The 22,431-nt window shown below is 28.9% G+C and overlaps 1 protein-coding gene across 2 annotated transcripts in view; it reads right to left on the bottom strand.

Moving 5' to 3' along the window:
* Positions 1-22,431, bottom strand: part of LOC142326005 (uncharacterized) — a 72,941-nt gene that overhangs the window by 12,511 nt on the left and 37,999 nt on the right. For both annotated transcript variants that reach the window (XM_075368054.1, XM_075368055.1), the window contains exons 7-9: positions 19,859-19,969; positions 16,511-16,572; positions 15,726-15,785 (exon numbers count right to left, since the gene is read on the bottom strand). In XM_075368054.1, the coding sequence (XP_075224169.1) occupies positions 15,726-15,785; positions 16,511-16,572; positions 19,859-19,969 (233 nt within the window). The remainder of the gene's footprint in view (positions 1-15,725; positions 15,786-16,510; positions 16,573-19,858; positions 19,970-22,431) is intronic.

Raw genomic sequence — 22,431 nt, 5'->3', positions numbered from 1 at the left:
ATGTCACATGTGTTAATAGATAACAAATCTAAAAAAAAAATACCATATATTTTTGGTGTAGTGTTTTCATGAAAACACTACACAAAAACTCCTGTAAGATGAAAAGTAATTTTATTACTACATTTAAAAAAAAAGAAGTTAAAGGCAAATATAAAAATTTTTCTTTAAAATTTCACTTCATCAGAAAAGGTGAAACAGAATATCTGCCAGAGATAAATGTGTTTCTTTGTAGAAATAGTAGAATAAAATCTTTCAAAATTGTCTGAGTTTGCAAGTTCGGCTGCATCAGAGTTTATGGATATGCTGGTTTGGACAGTCTGTTAGAAGCTAACTACATATTTTAAGGGACCCCATAAAAAAACTTTTAATTAGGAAATTATTATAAATGCTACTAAAATGGATATAAAATAATTAGAATTAAAAAAAAAATCAAAAAATTATAATATAATTATTTAATTTTATGTAATTTTAGTGAATGTAGATTTTCTGAACAAACTGCAGAGCTTTCATAATGGAATAATTATTACACAAGATAATGGAATAATAATAATAATAATAATAATAAAGTTTTAAACTGATAAGGAATACCTCATAACATTACCAGTAAAATTTGAATGTACACGTTAAAAAACTGTCAAAAAATTAAAAAACCATTTGTAGATTACTTTCTAACTTTTCTTGATTCGAGGTTTGTTTACTTTTTATACATTTTATTTAGTTAGCAATGAGAAATTTGACAAGCCATAATTCATGTATGAAGTTAACTTGTAAATTGCATCTGGAAATATTAATAGCAGAATAACAGTTAATAACGTGTTTTATTATCAATAAACACTTTCTACTTTAAGGTGCTTTAATTGATGAAATCAATGCTTATCTTCATGTACCATGGTTTTTGAATCAAACAACACTTGATCTCTAAATTGACAACCCTGTACAATTGTAAAGATTTTTTTCACTTATTTACACAAATACACCTGAAATATTAACTGTACTTGTTGTTTTACCAATAACAATTAATTAAATTACCTGTTTCATCTATAAACACATTAAATCAATAATTAACATTGTAAATAACAAGTGTAGATCAACCAATTCTTCTACCATGAAACACCCATTTTGTAATAAAAAATTCTTTATGAATCATTTGAAAACTTCTTTTTACAAAATATAAACAATTAGACATTGCAAATATACTTTAACCTTTTCAGATCATTTAGCCTTGGAACTGGTTATGTACAGGTCAGTTTTAAAATGCTGTTACAGAATCATTTTATATGGCATCTAAGTCTGCTATTTTGTTTCATATTCACAAAGGTTTTATTACACAATTTGAACAACATTTATATGATGTAAAATGTTTTATTTAGACTAGAAAGAATATGACCATTTTTTTCTCAGAAATGTGCTGTGTGTGTGACTTGTGCATTATAATTGCAATGATGATTATGGATTTATTTATTATTTACAAAAATAGCTTATCTTAGTAGCAACATATTGAGGTATTGAAACACATAATAAATTATGATATACAGCACACAAAAAAAAGGAATTTGTGGTCACTTTAAAAAAAAAAGGATAAATACATACATCACTTTTACTTGAGGTCTATAAATATCTTTTCTGACAAATGATATTGGTAAACATGTAACACATAAAGATTCATAATGAATAACAGTATACAGTAAAAATTGTTTTTTGTCAATCTGAATACCTTTTACAGTGGTGGGGATTTTTACTTTTCTGAATCTACTTTCACTTATACTAACATATGTTACTAATCTGTGATTTATGACACGGGTTTTTCATCATATTTTGTCCAATTTTCAACCGATTTGCTTGAAAGTATTATTTTTAAAATCAGCAAACTATGTTTCATAAACACAAAGAAAAAAAAAATTTCGCTAATAAAAAACGCGGTAGAAATGCACAAAAAATTCTGAAATTAAATAATCGTAATTTTTGTACAGTTTCAATTTTTTTGTTGTTACAGGCATAAAAAATATCCAATCGTAACGTTTTTTTTTTGTCAGAATCTGTTAAATCTCTTTAATATACTGTAATTTTTTGAAATTTTTTCACAAGAGGGTAGCATAAGACTATAAAGGGAGGCAATCAGATACCAACATATTTTCGTGGGACGCTAATCAAGGGCGGATCATTGTGATGGGAAAAGGTTAAAAAGAAAATTGCGTCAATATTTCAAATAGTTTAAAAATGGCATATTTTACAATATATACACAGTAAGAATGTTAAATTAATACAATTGACGTAACTTTTAGTTTTGTTGTTTAGAATGTAAAATATAATTCATATAGAATAACATAAAAGATTAGAGGGATTTTTTAATCTTCAAAGCTTTAAATACTTTTTAATTCATGAATTATAACCTTATTTAATGAAAGGACATTTAAACACACTGCATGCTGAACAGTTATAGCAACACATTAGCACTAAAATGCATCCACATGGATGTTATTGTGGTAGAACTGAATATGTTGAATGGAAGAGTAACGAATCAACATCATGTATATATTGAGTATTGAGATGAAGCTGGTTATATTATCATCAGTACAAAAAGCAATGTTTTCCTTTTCTTCAGTTTAACTGAGGTATAGTGCATGTAGAAAAACTCTAAGGAAAGTGTTATCAAAGCGGCATACATGAAAATACTGAAGAGGCTAAAAAGAATTACTGAAAAGACGATCAGGGAAACTAATAAAAAGCATTATGCTAATGGATGGCGATGCCACAAAAGCCTACTAAAACAATTTAAATGGAGGATGTAAGAACATTCTCCACTGTTCACCATCTGGTGTCTTGTTAATTCCATGTATTTGATTCTGTAGCAAAAGGCCTTTCATAATGATGATAATCATTAGAATGAAAAGAACTGCACAAGTCAAAGTTAAATATTGGATGGTTGTTTTTCTACAAATTGTACAGAAAAACTTGTGCTACTCTATGGCAGGAGTCTAAATAATCTTGGATATTACACTGAAAAGAAGCCTATGATTAGTACTAACAAAAAAAATTAATCAAATATTAGCTAAACTACAATGTGCAATTTACTAAACAATAATGTTATTTAAATAATAACATACTGTATGTAGTATATACACCAACAACTATAAAGAATTATCTTTACAGATCTATTAAAAATTTATAATTTCAAATTGCTAAATTAAATTGTTTTTAAAATGATAATTTTACTCTAGAACTTGGAAGAAAACTGAATTACCTTTATTTTGTATTGTTTTTAAATAAATTACTTTTGAATTGGTTAAAATGATTATCAAGGTTATTCATATCTATGTGGGTTATATGATTTTTTCACTTTATGATTATCATGACACAGTTGATATCATATATGTGAATTAAAAATCAGAATTGAATTTAGGATTGTTAGTTGCGGCTTATCAAACACCTTTCTAAATGAGGTAAAATTATACCTAGTGTTAAATTAAAATAGAAATGGGTGATCTACATCATGTGTTTATTAGTACTCATATTAATCTGCCTTTGAAATCTACCAACTGTTCAACCTCTCACAACAGTAAATGTAAAAAAAATGGTATAATATATAAAAAAATTTGATTATTATTGTAAACTTATGTATACAAAAACTAATTGTAATTTAGACTGCATAATAATAAAAAATTATTTAATTTACAATATTACTATACACTAAAACACCACATTTTATCAAGGTTAGCAAATAATGCAAACATAAAATGAACATAGCTTGCAATTTACTATATTATAAAAAAACACAAGAATGGAAATTGTTAAAATTACAATTAAAGTAATAAATCCTGTAATAAAAAAAGATGCTCATAGTTACCTGTGGGATGAGATCCATGTCTGGGGCAAATGAGTAAACAATCGTCCCGTAGAAGGAAGAACAGGTATGGTACAGTTGTTCCTTTTCACAGGCTACACTAGATCGTTCATATACACACTACGAGAGTACATTCACAAATTGCACACTAGTTTGATCACGTGTCAGGCCAGTGCACCGGGAGGAGCAATTCAATGTGATTGAGCAATGATAGAGAGAGATAGCAATCAATATTTGTTCGAATCGACAACAGAGGCACTGCCAGGCATTCAACAGCTCGCATCAGTGCCTCTGAAAAAAACATGCAAAACAGAACCAGACTGGGTTAGACTGACAAATATCAAACGTTTGATGCCCATTTTTAACTTATAGAATTCATTTACGCTTTAAAGTAAATTACAGTGTAATTAATAAATAAAACAATGCATTTTAGCAGACAATACAACTCCCATGACTTTAAAAACATTCCTGTAGTAAAAAAGAAAAACAATACATAATGTTTCACTAACATTTGTAAAATAAACTGATAAATGGGAAACTATTGTCTATCACAATTGGATTAAGTAATTAACTAATTTCATAGTAATAATCTCTACAATAATATTATTTTTTAAGTAGATGACAGATGAATATATCAATAACATATATTACAGATGATAGACATATATGCACACAATAACAGTGGAATTTTTGCATTCAAGTAAATCATAAACAAACAAATCTGTACTCAAATGTTTATACATAAAATAGTACAGCATTAAAATCACTAGTTTAAAAAAAACTTCTTTACTATAAAATGGAAGAATGAAATATTTTCTACGGAATGTGTTAGGCTGTTTTACCTCAGCAGTAATTCCCGTTAAACTACGAATTTTATATTAATTTAATTTTTATTTTTTTATATAATTAAAATGCAAAAATGAAAAATTCTGGTCTCCAGAATTCCTCATTCTGGAGGACTAAGTTAGGATACTAAATCAATAGGTTCATGAGAATTTAGATTAATGTTGTATAAATATCTTGTGTTGAGATTGTCATAATTCACTTAAAACTTTTACTTTCTGCTATTTGTATACTTCACAGCAAGATGAGGTTATGATATTAATGAAAAAAAAACTCAATCTCAAAGTCTTAAAAAAAAAATGGGCTGAAAGCATGTAGAAAAACTTCCTTTACAGTAGGCTTTTCATTGGCTATATATTAAATGTAGTTAAACCCCAAATACTTCAAAAATTTGCGATATGCGGGACTGATTACTGAGTAAATAACTTAAATTGAAACCGTGTAAGCTGTAGAAACAACTACATAAAAAAAAAAAAAATTTCTGAAATGTTAGTAGTAAAAAGTGAATTTTTCAACAAGGAGATATTGGATTCATTGCAAAATTCCCATATCTAACTCGCATAGCTTGAAGTACTTGTGTTAAAAAATTCGAGTCTCCCAAATACAGAATAGAATTCTTAGTAAAAAAATTAACAGAATAATTAGTTATACATATATGGTAAATTTATAAAATAATGTATAATATGTGATCCTAGATTATAAGCAATGTGGCTTACATATTTACACTGCTGTTGAATACTTTTATGCAATGCAATTCTGGAGATACATGATTTTGAGCTACATTCCAGGTGACACTATAATATCTTGGGATAGAAAGACAATTTTGTTTCATTATATTTGAGCCGTTTAGTACAAAATCCAAATTTTCCAATGTTGCTGCCATCTTGCATAATATAGCTGATCTTTTAAGAATTCAATCAATCCTTTGGATGAAGTTTTTGTCTAATTTTTCTGTTCATTTGTAAGTAAATTGATCTTTATAGTTATCCTCTGTACTGATCTTTTTCTTATCTTCAACCCCATTCTCTAGAGTTTTTATAGACTTTAGTTAGATGAATACTGAATTTACACAAGTAGAACTAAGAATGAAGAACCTGTTGAATAACCAGTCTGATGACCGTTTCATATTTTTACATCCATCTGTTTGACAGATGTAAGAAAGTCCAATCTGGAGCTGATGTATGGAATGGGCAGATCAGACCTAATAAATCAAAAGTTTTAAGAGTACACTAAGACTCAAATAATTACACTTGAACAACATAAGAGTTTTTTCTCTCTTTAAATTCTGTGATTTTCTTTGAACAATTTTCTATTATATACACAAAAATTACAATCTACTTTAAGGCACCTCCATTTTGGATCAAAATGTTGAAATTAAGTGAAAGAGTATTTTCATCTTTTTATTATCATTTCTTGTGTCTGCAATTTTTACCAGTTGATTCAACAATTTTGAACTAATAAATCTATTTTACTAGAAGCTGTCACAATATTTTTATTTATTTATAAAATATGGATTTTCAGTCAGCCTGAAGGTGATCTGAAAGGAATTTCTGAAAGAATGGTGTTCCATCTGCAGCCATGATACAAGCTTATAAGTAGGATCAAAACAGATGCTTTAACATCTGCAGAGAGTCAATGCGCAACCTGAATGCACCAATTTATTTAGGACTTGATAATTTCAGGCAAGCATTGTATGGAAATTGGTCTCCCAGTAGATTTGTTAGTGAAGTTTCAAGCTGTAAAATTGGAAAATTCAAAGGGGACAGAAGATAATAGTGATCATACAGTATTTACTAGCACATTGTGTTGTTAATGCCAAAGCTATTTTAAATTCAACACCTATGCCCTAATCTTGTTCTGAGTATTGAAGTGATAAATATGATAGTGATGAATAAAGACTGAAGTCTTTAATTTAAAAGTATGAGAATGAGCAGGAGGTTATATTAAGGAAGTTTCTCATACAGATTCAAACTGTGTTTGGAGAATGAAATGTCTATTAACATTTATGCAATGGCTGTGTTGGTCTAGACCCACCTAATCACAGTGATTTTCCTCTAGTTTTAAAAGCTCATTAATTTAGCCTTCAATTAATAACATTTTGGCTTTCTGAAGGAACAGTTCATTTACATCAATACTTCATATTCAACCTTTCTTTACAACAGACATTTTAAGGTATGAGCCACCACATCATTGTACAGTGTAGGTATTTCTTGATGGGTTGCACAGTTTGACAGTCACCAATTATTATTGAAAAGGATCCTTTTGGTCTTGCAAATTAAGTAGACTAGATCTTGATTAAAATTTACATCTTGATGTGCACAAATTATACTAGGTAGTTTCAGCTAAAAAGCTGCCTAATGAAGGAAACTTACTGATGATATTTTATTAATATATAAGTAGATTTTAGTATAGAAGTATAGGAGGGAATACTAGGTTAAGGACAAACCAGTTACTTCCAAATTCCTTTTACTTTACTTGATGTCTACTTATATATATAATATTATTCCTTAGAACATGACTTATTTTGTGTATATTTTAATATGAACAGTTTTGTTCATCATACATACTTAATGTTCTGTATTGACTACATTTTAGAAAACATACAAATATTTGGGAAAATATTTAAATTTATACAGAAAATTAGCAAAGTTCAATTTTGAAGGCTAACTATCCAATACATAGTAATTAAGCAAAAATATTTTTATATAACTTTCTGTGGAATTTCATAAAACTTTTAACAAGATAAATAGTTAATTTTTTTTTTTATAATGCATTAAAATTAACATCTATAAGGTACTGATTTTTGTTGTTGTTGAGGTGTCCAAGGTTAGTCATACTGGCTGAGCTCACCATAAATTTGTATGACCTTTCAGGTTCTTTACAAGTATATCTAATAATTGATTTGGTGAATAATTCAGTACATAAATATATTCTTAAACAAATAAATATACTATTTGAACCAAAATACATAATTCTTTTGTTCGATGTTATATAATGCTAATGGGCAATTTCCCTTTAAAAAAAAAAGCACTGAAAGAAGCGTAATGCTGGATCTGAATCATATATACTATGAATAAATCAATTTCATAGTATCAATAAATCGATTTCTAAAACTTCTCTCTAATTATAGATTTCTATAACTTCACAAACATCAAAAGATTTGAATTCAAAATAATTTATATTTGAAAACAGTGGAAATGTAGTTGGATTTGCTTGTAATATTATATTCTTTCATTAACTAAATTTTCCTTTATGATGATCTTCCCCTGATAATTTTTACGTTATTCAACTACAAAAAAAAGGCAAAAAATCACTCAATACAGTTTTTTCTCTATTGAACTTTGTATTTTCCAAAATGATAAAATTGTACTACATGAAAGTTATTGTGTTTACTAATATTCTCATTTTAATATTAAATTATAATTAGCTGCTTTAAGCAAATTAATAGAATGTTATCTATTTATCATACTCTTCTTATCATAAAACCTTATGAAAATTTTCCAATAAATCTCAGATGCAGTTCTTAATTTTCATAATAGATTGATATAGTAAGATAACAATAATTTAAATGTTTATAAGAATTTCTTAAGAATCCATAATCCTTAAAGCCTTTATTCATTGTTAATGTTTTATCACTTTCTACTGAAGAAGAAAAGTTATAATAATTTGAGGAATGTTTCATTGCACAATTTTTACATAAGGATCAAACAAGGATTTAGAAAAAAAAATTCACCACATATTTAATGTAAATCTCCCTTATTAAAGTTACAGGAATTCAAAAATATGTCAAAAAAGTTTTTACGGTTAATCTTATTTGGAGTAAAAAAAGACAATTATATTGCTTGCTGAAATCAGATGACCCAATTAAAAATAAATTGTGTAAAACAATAATAAAATATGATATGAATAGATTTTTTTGTTCAAAATGTACAAATTTTATTATAGATTATGTGCAGAATATATATTACTCTATGTTAAAGATGAAAATATAGAATTTTCTCAAATTTACACACTATAACATCAGTTTGTTGTATTTGTCTGCTTGATTGATTACTTTTAGCCAGAATAAGTAGATTAATGAAAAAAAAAGAAAAGAAAATAAGAGTGTTACAACAAAAGAACGTAATTACAGTCGAGCCAACTTATAACCAAACAATTTTATTACATCTATACTTTCTTAGCGATATTCAGCACAGGATGATGCATAAATAGCCTGAAACCTAGCATATATGCTGCTACCAAAGAAAACCTTCAAGTTTTAAACTTTATTAAAGTAACAGTAGCAAGTACTTTGTAAATTACCACAGTAACCTCTTCTGAACTAAAAATTGGGTACTTTCAGTTCTTCAAAACACAATCAACAAATTTTTATACCGTAGTTACTTCTACAACGTCCTGAGAAACATACTAACAGCATCTAGACTGTTAGTCTGTTATCTTGTTACTCACGACAAGCTCTCTTTTTTTACATCCTGTGCCCAATGAAACATATTTTTGCATTACACAGATGTAAAGATTGAGAAATTAATAAACATTCTAACAAATATGTTGTAATTCAACCTTACTAAATAGTTACTTAACATGAATCTTCAATTAAGGAGGGAATACTTTTCCTATCAAGAATAATAATTTAATTATCACACTACCTGCACAATACATTTCTTGGGCCTTTATTCTTTACAATTATAAACAGTAAGTTCCACATCACTGTTACTCATCTTTAAACATCAAACAATTAGGCTAGAATTACGATAAAAATTCTAAAGTTTCACCACTTTAAAAGCTTTTTGTGTTGTTTCTGTGCCTTTTAAACACAAAAAATAAAATTAAAAACTCTATGGAATATGAAGAAATGTTCTTTGATGAAAAATTTTATTTTCATAAAACTAAAGGGGGGGAAATGCTTCAAGAGGGACAAAGAACTAAAAGAAATGGTCACTACACTTATGACTGGATAAGTAGTGAATGTACATATCGAGGGAGTAGGGAGTACAAATACTTGTGAAATGGGTGTAAACATTGTTGGTAAATAAATGTTGTGGTTGAGTTATGTGGAAAAATTACCTTGCAGACATGAAGTAAAAAATGAGCTACTTTCTTATTGTAAAATGCTACATGTTTTGTGCAATCCTTGTATTGGTCATAATAAAAAAGCAATTCAGTAAGAAAATTGTGTTTTAATTAGCAGGATATGCAATAAATCACATTATTAATTTCCTTATTCATAATAAAAAAATACTTGGGCACTGAATGTTGCATCCAATAGTGTTGATGAAGTCCAAAAATTTTAAATGTTCCGTGGTATCGTAGTTATTTAATTATTGCTAATGATCTGCAAGTTGCAGAAACATTACAAAATAAGCAAATGACATTTTGATAAAAATGTTTGTAAACAATAAGTTGTATGTAATATGTATATTAGCACACAAAATTCCAAAATCATTTATAATACATATAATTTCCGTTAACATCTGCTTTTTTATCAATGTTCATATGCATGGCAATACATCTATCAGAAAAAGTAAATTCTATTAATCATGACATAAGCTAAATATAGTTATAAAGAAATTTTTGTTCGACTCATGTTGCTTGATACAGCATTCTTATTGATAAGTTTTAACAAAATCATTTTACACCTGAATACCGTTAAACTGGGACTTAAAATACATTAACAATAAAGTAGAGAAACAAAATAATTATATTATAAAAACCATTTCCAGTTAACTAGCTGCTAATCAGGTTTATGTTCAAAACATTTATTTAAGAAATCTTAAAAAGTAAAAGCTGCTAAAGACTTCAACGCAATATTAAATTAACAATATAAATTAAGTGCTAAAAATGAAACAGTAAAATTATACACGAGGGATAACTACTTACATTTGGTCTATAATATAATTCAGATTACTGACACTGTTCTAGTCATTGATAAAACAGATTATACTGTTAATTACGGTAAAGAGAACATTACAATTATATCTAAGAAAATGCTATAGATTTAGAAAAGTCTAGACAGAAACTGACAATTCTGCCATTTTTATTAAGAGAATACTTTGTTTAATATAAGAAAATAACTTGTCTATTGAGTTTCAGAATAAAAAAAATAACAAATAAACATCAATGAAAGAATAACTATTTATAATTAAATCTGCATGTAATATATTTTTATGTCAATATTAGAAGACGTAGAAAGCTCAAGTAGTACAATAGGAGTACTGCGTGGTAACATGAGGCAGATAGAATGTTCATATAATCACAATTGAATTTAAAAAAGCTGCATATTGCTGTCTTGAATAGAAAAAGAAAGAACTACAGTGAAAGTTTCAGTTTTTTTTCCTGCTGATTAATTCCTTACACTTTTAAGATATGCTAAAGTGATATTTATGAAAAATAAAAAAAAAATATTTGATTTATTATCATTCCTATAGATTTATGACCCAAATTAAAACTATCTAACTTTTTTTTAAATATCCATTGTTAAATCTTTATACCTTAGCTTTATATGCTGGTTAAAAATACACCTTTTTTAAACCAGGGTATTATAACTCATTCACAATCATTATAAAATGCAATATTTATGAATTTAATAAGGATGAATCAATAGATAATAAACAACTTATAACTACTTCAGATAAACTTCATTACAGTAATTATAAAAAAAGCTGCTCATACTTTTGTTACTAGTATCACAGAATTAATATTTGTATGAACAGAATACGCTTTTGACATTTTACCTTTAACATAATACAGAATCAACCTTTGGCTACAATACACAAGTAATGTATTAATGACATCCATTAATGGTGGTGTCTGCTGGTAGTATAGCAGACCGGACCTCTCAAAATTAATCTTTTCATGGATTCAATTGATGAGCTAAAATATGCTAATGACTGTAAACAAATGAACAAGGAATAGTACAAGCTGCATGCTAGTCTCAACTTGAGTAAATTGGATCTTACAACACAGCAATGGGTTTGGAAGGAAGCATGCGATCCTAGTTTATCTCAAATCAGGCCAATGACTGCCTATAAGTTGCTTATAAACATTATTTTTATTAGTAATTTATTAAAAAAATATTTGTAAATTTATCATTTATTTGTAGATTTGTTAAAGGCTTAATTTGTAAATTAATCCTTTTGCAAGGATGAATAGAAATTACTTATTTTTACTAAGTATTTAATAGATTTCGATCTGTAATAAATTTGTTTGTCCTCAGTGGTCCGTAGTATTTTTTTTATACATAAAGGTAAAATATTTAAGTTCTTGGCAGCTCCTGATCTCTTTGCTTAATTTCATCAGTATAATGACAAGGATGTGGTACCCAGAACTGAGTCAGTTGTTAGTAGAAACTACCTAACACGAGAATATGGGGGCACAACTATATCTTACAATAAATTTTAAAGTGTTAAAGTAAAGTTTAAGTAAAAGGAAATTTAAAAAAGAAAACTGTCACCTAAGAAACCAAATGAGGTGAAGAGCAAGTTTATGGGCCTCGGAAAATCAACATATTTGTACTCCCAAAACCACAGTAGATAAAGTTACAAATAATAAATTAAAACTATTATGTACAAAATTTAATTGTATCATGAAATTAAACAAGAGGATTAAAAATCACATTTTTGTGCAAATATATTTAACCTATTGCAATCCTGGGTCCAGCACTGCAGGCCATGGTGTTCTGCCAGTAGGCTCAGATTTGTTTGAGGGTGTGTACTGCTGTCATAGGTATGACGAGTGGTTGTGCATAGCAGGCCATAAGAACTGTGGGGATACTAGAAAAATTGTTTGGGAGTGGCAAAGGATTACTGGCAGATGAATAACAATACTTAGACATATTTTTTCCAGGCAAGGTTACATTTCACATCAATGTTTGGAGTAACATAGCAAACTGCCAAATTTTGGGGTCTGAGAGAACCATTTAGTAAATTAAATATGTCAGAAATTAAACTAAAGTTCATGTATGGTGTGCGAGTGTGTGTCTATATTGCTGAGTTGTATCAATTTTTCTCCATGAATTGAGGAGATTCCTTTAAAATATTTCAGTAGAAGAGAGCACCTCAAAATATAATCTTATTTCTCGTCAGGACTATGCATTTAAGAGAGACATTCTAATAGGAAAGGTGAGGACTTCTTGCCTTCCTTAAAACCCCCAATTTAATTAATACAAACTGATCTTTTCTTGAGAAAAATAGTGTAATTGGGGAAAAAATCTATAAAATGGACAATTGAACAAAAAATTGCACAACTGATGTGATGGTTATGCAGAACATAACCTGGGCTGGAACTGAACACTGGTGTAATGTCACATCAGGTAAGCAATGGTTCAAATCAAGACAGTAACTCCAGTAAATATACACGTAAACACTTTTTGTAACAAAAATTATTTTCCTACATCAGTAAATAACAATTTTATTAACACTTGATGTTGTTCATTTTTTTGAACACTGTAGTATTTTATGTAAGATTAAATACTTGGTTTAACAATATTGTTAAAAACAAATTTTTTAAAATTTCTGATTATGAATTATCTCAGTTACTTCTAAATAGTTGTTTTCCATAAGAAAAAGAAAGTCTTTTCTGTTTTCCCTATGTTATGTAGGGAAAACAGAAAGTTACGTTTTTTTTACAATTAGTAATTGCTCATGTAATAATTAAATTATATGGTATTTGGAGGTATTTGCAGAAAAATTATAAATATAATCTAACCAAACTTAACCTATGCTCGCTAATCTCGACTAGCGAGTGTAAGTTGTTTGGTTAGATTATAAGCATATAATTAAACATGAGCAATTTTACTAATATGTAACGTAAAAAAAAAACCGTTGAGAGGGAAAACAGAAAAGACCTGCAGAGATGTTGTCTTATTGGATTGATTCATATGTTCTGAATATTCTTCTATTAAAGTTAATATCCAATAGGTTTACAATATATCTATGACATCATGTGCTGGTGAGGCATGAATACTTAAAAACGTTTTTTAACAAAACGTCAACAAAATCACACGACTGTACTATTGTGACTGTTATCAAAGACAACATTACTGAGCAAACTAGGGTCAAATCTTAACTGTTGATACCAATAATTTTGAAAATTCTGTTAAATGTCATACTAGTATCTTTTTCTTGAAAAGTAACATTCTATTCAATGGGTGTGGAAAATTTGGAGTCTATACAGCGTAATGTCAAATATAAACACACTCTGAACTCATCTGAGATTAATGTGTAGTCTATTATAATGAACATTAATATTTCACTTTTTCTCTCTGATTATCGGCATACACTGTGGGATATGTTAGATTCTAGAACTGAAAAATAGAAGACTGATGGCTTCCAGTTATCTTTCAACAGGGAGGTATACCTTCTTGGTATCCATAGATTATGTTAAAATTTTCATGTTATATGGCACAAAATTGGCCTGTCTCCTCCCTGCAATAATTAATGATGTAACTCATATAATTTTCAAGTGATCATGGTGAAAAAATTCTGGATTATGTTTACCAAATAAAAAAGGAGTGTAATTTTTACAGGTATTATATAATTTTTTTCTTACAAATACACACTGAAATTTAGTACAATTACAAGCTTTTTTTTTGTTTTTCAAAGCATGCAGTAGTATTTATTTAAAATTCAATTATTCTTAGCAGCCTTGAATTTATTGATAGTTTGAATAAATAAATCACATAAAATAAAATATGTAATCTATAAACTGCTTAATCAGCTTTCAGATAAAACATGTTTTCTCATATAAAACAAGTATTTAACGCAACTTAGATATAAAAAAATTAATTTATTTTTAGAAAAGGAACATACATTTAACAAGTATGTAAGATTAAGACCCTCCCTTCTTATTGAATTCCTACCTATTTGAACTTGATTGACCTTTTGTTTAACAAATGCCACTGACATGCTCTAAAATGGGTAAAAAAAGAAGAAAACTAAATTTATAATACATTCTAACACCAGTAATTTTTGTTACTCAGTATTTATTAGTTAGGATACTAGCTGATATACAAACTCAATTACTGAAACACATTTAGGATTACTTCAAAATTAGTTTTATTAATTTCTGATAAAGTTAAAGTAAATCCTTGCATAACTTTTGAAATTTGAGAATCACAAAACAAAGACTATGTTAAGCTTAAGTGTGCACAATGGTTATGTTTATTTATCAACCGAGAGTGCTGTTAAGTCTAGATCATCATGTAAACAGAAAAACTCTTGTCCTGTAGCACCATCTCCTCATGACAGAGCTCTACAAGCCACCACATTTTCTAGTCGTATAACCCAAAATGTATTTTTTTAATTATTAACCTTCTTTAGAGAACAATAAAATTTATGGGTCTTACTAAAATGATCAGTTTTCTCACTATTATAATGCAACAGTAGAATCTGAGATCTTAACACATATAAGAGGATAATTTAATTTTATACAAGTAGAACTTAATAGACTTTATGCACAAAATGTATACCAATTTCCTTATAAGTAAAACATATTATATGGGGGAAAAAATTGAGATTTTACAGATGTGTTATACCCTTGATGCAACATGCCATGGAGTTATAAATAGGCTCAACTGTATTATACAGTCTCTAACAATACTGGTGTACAGGTAATTGATAAAAACACCAAATATTGTATTGCATAAAATTATAATGGCTGTAAATGGATCATTCTCTATCACTGATGAGTACAGAATAGTAACACAATGATGATTATATAAAATGTTCACAAACATTTAACACAATATCAAGATGTCATAAATAAAGCTGTAGTACTTTTTTTTAATTTCACTGATTAGGGCATCATCACTTCCAAATTTGTCAACCAGTCTGAGAACCGTATAATTATTATGGCATATAGATAGCCCAGCCTCTATGCCTGACACATTGTCACAAACTTGGTGACACAGAATTGGTAACACATATGTTTCTATAGATGCCAACCTTACAAGGATCAATTCCCACTAAGTCTGAGCACAATTATATTTCTTCCTAAATAAAATAATCTATTTCAAACATATATAAAATCATGACATTTTACTTACCTAAACCTCGAGCAGCTACATCAGTTGCCACCAAAATTAAAGCTTTTCCTGCTCTGAATTCTGGAAAATTTTATGAAAAAAAAATTAAACCTTCTCAGTATTAAAGTTTATCACACTCCATACAGACTCTTTGTATATGATAGGGAAAATCTAATCCCAATCACTTGTGAAATGCATGGGTATGATAAGGAGTGTGTCATATGCATGCCAACTAATAGTAATTTTGGCAAGTGTTTAAATGATTTTTCTAAGTGCCTCAGAAATATAATACCACTTTTAAAAATTGGCTGGAAGAATTATTCAGTATTTTTAACAAGAGCTGGAACTTTGCTAACATATTAAAAAATATGTAAGAAAATTTGTTCCAAAGGATTCTTTTTGTCATAAAAGCAGTATGGTACAAAAATTGACTTTACGAAGTTAAGTAATTATTTTCATTATTAATGTCTGGAAAGTGACTGATTGGTTTTGTATTGCGTACTGCACACTGATTAAGAAAAGAACAAGCTTTAAAAAAGTCAATCAATTTTTTGTTGACCTCTCACTGATAAGATAATTGAATACAAGCTTTATGTTTCATTTTACACACAATAAGATGTGCTGAGCTTAATGATTATGATTGGCTCTAATAATTTTAAGTAAATTATCATACAATTACAAAAAAAAATTGTAAGGGCTTACTTAATAAATGACTAATTCTTAACAAAAACAATACTCCTGATTATTTTAGGTAATTATGTTTTCTTAACATGTAACAAATTTAAAAAAATAAATAAAAAACTTACCATTTAAAACATAATCTCTGTCTTGTTGAGATTTGTCACCATGTATGCTTAATGCTGGCCATCTAGAGGAATCATACAAAATAATAAATTAGTAAGGATACAGCAAAAGTTTCATAAAAACATCTACATCATTACTTCACTGGCATGTTACTAATAAATACACAAGTTTACATTAATAAACATTAAAAACTTTTCAAATACAAATTTTAAAGCTAATAGAAGTTTATGAAGTAATTTGAATACATCTACGCAAAGCTGAATATGTCAATGTCAATTTTGTAGCTACATCATTTAATAATAATGTATGGGAAATAAAGCTGAACTTAAGATATTCATTGCCTTTATTGCTGCTTCGCATTAGTGGTTTGCTTACTTCCAGGACTGCCAAATCATCAGTGCAAAAATTCACTTTATTAAATAATGAAATTTCTAGGCAACTTAGAAGTCAAAACATCATTTAAAAAAAGCACCTGGTGTTATCAGTGTTAATTTTTTGTCACTGCATTATTGTAATGTGTAGAAAATAATACGGGTCCATTTCATTCAAATTTCTTCATGGTCATCTGAATTTCCTATCAGTTAAAAATACAAAAAACAAACAAAATAATTTAATTGTTACAGGTGGTTATATAAGAAAAGTAAATTCATTGGCAAACTTATTTTGTATAAAAGATTTCTTGCTCCAACATACTTTAAAGAACTGAGCATCCATAAGAAAGGTTTTTGGCTTCACAAAGTTTGAGGTTCTTATTTACATGAAGGCTGAAAGCCATAGTACAAAAGAAAAACAAAAAAAAAATCATCCCAAAGATTTAATATATATGTGATGAGAAAACGTTTCAATAGTAACATAGTATGTCATATCCAAATTAACACATAGTACAGTAATTTTAAACAAAATACATTTCAAAATGGTGAAAAAGATAAAAATTGACTAAGGTACTGTTCTTCATTGTTACATGAACATTATGAAGCATCTAAAATACTGTCATTGCAGTTGACCTTGCAAGAATTTAGCTTCGATGTGTTCGCTAAGATTAAAAAAGTGCAGCAATGAGTTCACAACACAACCTACCATTTATGCACCAATAATATCAGTGTTCTTCAGTATAAGACTTTGTTTGTTTTATTTGATACATGCCAAGAGTCAAGTTATACTCTTCAATAGTTTACTTAGAAAACTTTTTCAGTCCCTGCTTGCACATTCTGCCAAACTACTCTTTGCTTTGTTGTTTTGGGACTCTACTAATTTTAATCAATTGGGTTGTTTAACCAAATATAATAAAACCTACCTAGAATTAAAAAATCTAAATAAGATATTTGTGATGCTTATTTTTATTAATATGAATTAAGTTTTCAATACTAGCGCAGGGGACCAACACTTAGATTTTGATTTGTTACTTCTCATATCACGTTATAACATATTTGAAGAAGAAACTGTTGTTCTATTGTGCTCATATTTAATTCAATGACACATATATTCAATGACTCATATTTAATTCAATCATTATAAAACACTAAGATTATTGTTAAAACCTTACAGAACTAACTCTGAAGGATAGAATTAGCCGTTCATTATGTTTATATGACTATTTTTATTTTTCAACAACTTTTTAGCCTACAAAATAGCCCTTAAACATTTTTTGTTTGCATTTTCTCCAGACATATAAACTAACTTCAGCCTCAATTTTAAGTAGAATGAACATCATAACAACTCCAATTGACTCCATAGATATAAACATAAAGATAAGACATTACAATTGGCCAACTATTGCTGACATGTGTATTATTAAAATCATAATTACTTTTTTGTTTTAGCATTAACCCTTTGGGTCATAATTCACTAGAAAGATATATATTATTGTCGAACTGCTTGCATGGCATATGGCACCTTAGAACCTTGTGGTAACCCAGAAAAGGGCTGTTCGTGTTTTTTTTGAGGTAGCTCTGAGAAGGGCTGTTGACTCTGGTTGATGGTCTCTGGCAATATTGGCTTGGCTTGATGGATTGTGTAGTTGTAACTCATCTATTTAAATCAGACAGAGCTTCCCCTCAGCGGTAGTTGTAGCTTCCACTACAGTGGTGGCCAACTCTGTTGGTTTGACATTGGTAATCTTCTGCCGGTATGGCCAAGACAGTTCTTCCCAAGTGATGCTTGTCAAACTCAGTCTTCACCACTGCAACCCACCGGGTTGGTCTAGTGGTGAATGCGTCTTCCCAAATCAGCTGATTTGGAAGCCGAGAGTTCCAGCGTTCAAGTCCTAGTAAAGCCAGTTATTTTTACACGGATTTGAATACTAGATCATGGATACCAGTGTTCTTTGGTGGTTGGGTTTCAATTAATCATACATCTCAGGAATAGTCGAACTGAGAATGTACAAGACTACACTTCATTTACACTCATACATATTATCCTCATTCATCCTCTGAAGTATTATCTAAATGGTAGTTACCGGTGCTAAATGGGAAAAAGAGAGAGTCTTCACCACTGTGCCTCCTGGCACTGCACTAACAGGCTTCATACAGATAGCCAGGCTTGCTGTTCTGGCAGGGATGTCAGCATCTGCTGCATGATTTCATGTTGGGCTAGTCAGGGGGGACTTCTTGGTCTTCTCCTGGTGGAGGTCTGAGATTGCCACGCTACTGTTTATAAAGTCTCCAGGGTGTGGTAGGGTGTAGGCTACTGTAGTCAGGGTGTTGTGTGGTCAGCTGGCTTGGTGTTAGGAACGTTATGTAGCATGTAGGAGGACTGCAAGTTCCCTGAAGTTCATTGTCTAGTGTCATGCTTGCTGATAGTAAGCACAGCATGTGACAATAGTACATAACTTGATGAATGAAAAGAATGGTTTCACTCCATAGTACATCAGGCAATAGCTGTGTGTTTTGTACAACTATGGATAAGATGTTATGCATAAATAGTTATGTACAAAATATATAAGTATTATTTATAGAAATAATAGAAAATTTATTAGAATAAATATGTTTAACATAAATAAATCCATAAATATAAATTAAATTCTCTTTTAGAATTCCATAAAAATGAAAAATAATTAAATCTCACTAAAAAAAAAACTGGCAAATGAGACATGTAAACTGAAATTCAGATACTTTTAAAATGAGCACATAAAAACAGTAGAAATTAACTGCACTACAACAAAGCAGTAGTTGTTCTGTACTAAATTACAAACAAAAACTATTAAAAGATTGCTGCTCATTACTACTCTGGTAACTAAAATATATGTAGACCTCAGACACAGCGTGGTGCAGTATCCAAAGTTCCAGGTATTAAACCTGTTTAAATATACAATGACAACATGACAGACTGGCAATGAACATAAATTTATTTACCCAAATCTATTGATTGCCCTTGTTATGTCATCAACCCCTCTCTTAGTTTCAACAAATATTATAGTCTTCTTTTCCTCTTCATTGCCAATTTCTTGAAGCAAATTGCACAGCCTGCAAAATAAATTATAATTAAATAAAAAAAAAAATAAAAATAAAGATTGCTTATTAGACTAAACAATTAGAATTATACAAAATACAGTCTCATCTATCATTCCTGGAATTACTATTTGCAATTTCAATTTACCCTCATTAGTTGCTTGTGTGTATGTATATATATATATAAAATTCAAATATATGGGAGAAATAATCCAAATCAATAGTTTAAATAAAGAAGCTATCAAACAATTATAAGAAAAATGTAATTGCCCTATCAACACACAATATATTTATAACATAAAACATCTCAATAAAATCCAAACTTAGGCATTACAATACTGCAATCAAATCAGTAGGCCTGTATGCATCTTCAGTTTTAAATCAGGTGAAATAAATGCAACAGATGAACAGAAGGAAAATCCTACGACCATAAAAATAGATGAAAATTAATATAAATTCAGAAGCAATAAAGATCTTTACAAATATAATGACAATGAGAAAATAGATTCCATCAGAAAAAAAAAAACAAATTCTTTAACCACTTAATGAGAACGAATGATAACGGGCTCACAAATCAAATTTACAACATAATGTATCAAAGTGGTTCAAAAAACCTAAAAGAAATGAAATATTTGAAGAAGTATGAGAGAGAAACCTGCCATGTTCAGTATGTACAGGAAATTGGTACAAAATGTCAAGGATTTCCAAGAGAAGAAGAAATAATGTAAACATCTGATCAGAAGAGAGAAGACTGAAGTGAAATAGCCACACTTTGTATTTCATCATAAATTGTTTCCAATTATCCAAGATTCAATTAAAAATTATCTACACATTTATTGATTACTTTTAAAGATAAAACACAGGCAACAGGTGAAAAGTTACTTTATTTTTTCGTTGTCCGTGAAAATTAACTGTTCCTACTTTGGAACATCAATGTAGTCATGAGGTTATGTTGGTATTGATTGTGGTGGTTTTGCAATTTGCATTTCAATGATTCTACATTATGCTACTGGCTGAAAATCTCAACCATGATCGACTTTATAAAATAAGACCTGTTTTATCTGCTTTAAACAAAAAATTTCAGTCTATTCTATTATATGATTTAGTTGCTTTGTCAACTAAATCAAGAATTTATCTAAAGCAGTACATGCCTTCTAAGCCTCATAAATGGGGCTACAAACTTTCATTGTGGCAGGAAGCTCAGGCTTTGCTTACAATATACAGATATATAGTACACTTGTGGTCCCAACTAAAGGGTTCATTTCAATGATCCTGATTTAGGAGCCTCTGCAAATGTTGTAGATACTTTCTAGAATAATTAAAAAAACGTACATTATAAAAGCCTTTTTCAGTTTAACCAAAAAACTAGTAAAAAAGAACCCATTGACTGCCTAAAATTGTAAATATTTACAATGAACTCATGGGCGGCAGAGTAGATCTGGATTCCATTTTGAATGATTCAGAATTGCCATCAGAAGTAAAAGATGGTACTTATTATTTTACAATTTATTAGATTTAGCGATTGCAAACTCTTGGTTGATGTACAGAAAAACCTGCATAGAAAAACAATTACTGTCCACCCGAAAAGCAGATTTCCAACAATGCCGTTTCTCTCTACATGTATAATGCTACTTCTCTGGAGAAAAGAGGAAGCCCTTCTGCTTAACTGAAGTGGGATTTGCAGGTGAAAAGAGAGGTTCGTACTCTACAGCTCTTCCAAAAGATGTCAGTTTAGACGGGATACAAATGAGGAAAGATGATGCAAATTTCCTAATTGTAGAAAAAATCTTCAGTAAAGTGCGGCAAGTGCAGTGTATTTCTTTGTTTTAATAAAAACAATAATTGTTTTAAAAATGTTCATGCTCCGTAAACATTTGTATAAGTTAATTGTGATTTATTTTGTAAATATTGGTTGTTACTCTATCAATTATTAAGACTAAGCCCTTAAAACATGAAAAAAGTGTTCAAAAATTAAAAAAAAAAGTAAATATTTAAAAAAAATAAGTTTATGAACTTATACTATGCATATTGAAAAAGTTCATATAAATGTGTTGTAAAACTGCCACAATCATGGATATGTGCACAATTATTAAGATTAATTTTACAAATAAGTTAGACCTAATATATTATTTCTTTGGAAGTCTTCAAAATAAGTGAGTAGCTTATTATTTAATTTTGTTTTCTTAAACAAGTTTTTTTACATTGTACATTTAAATTTTAATTTATCTACTATACGTTAGACTCGAACTGAGGTATATCATGAATTTCCATAAATAGAACAAATAAATTTGGTGTATTTCAGGCAGATAGCATAATGTTCAAGTTTTGGAACAATTCATTTTTTTTTTGTTTTTTGGGCAAAATATTGAAATAAATTTTTAAATTATTTTTTTGTAGCTGTATTATTCATACAGAATTTGAAATTTTTTTCCTTTAATTATAAAATATCATGTAGTGAAGGGTTAGGGCTATTACAC

This window comes from Lycorma delicatula, chromosome 6 (genome assembly GCF_047948215.1).
Source record: "Lycorma delicatula isolate Av1 chromosome 6, ASM4794821v1, whole genome shotgun sequence".
Lineage (NCBI taxonomy): Eukaryota > Metazoa > Arthropoda > Insecta > Hemiptera > Fulgoridae > Lycorma > Lycorma delicatula.
Note: the sequence above shows the minus strand (reverse complement) of the source record. Positions and strands in the feature narration are given on the sequence as shown.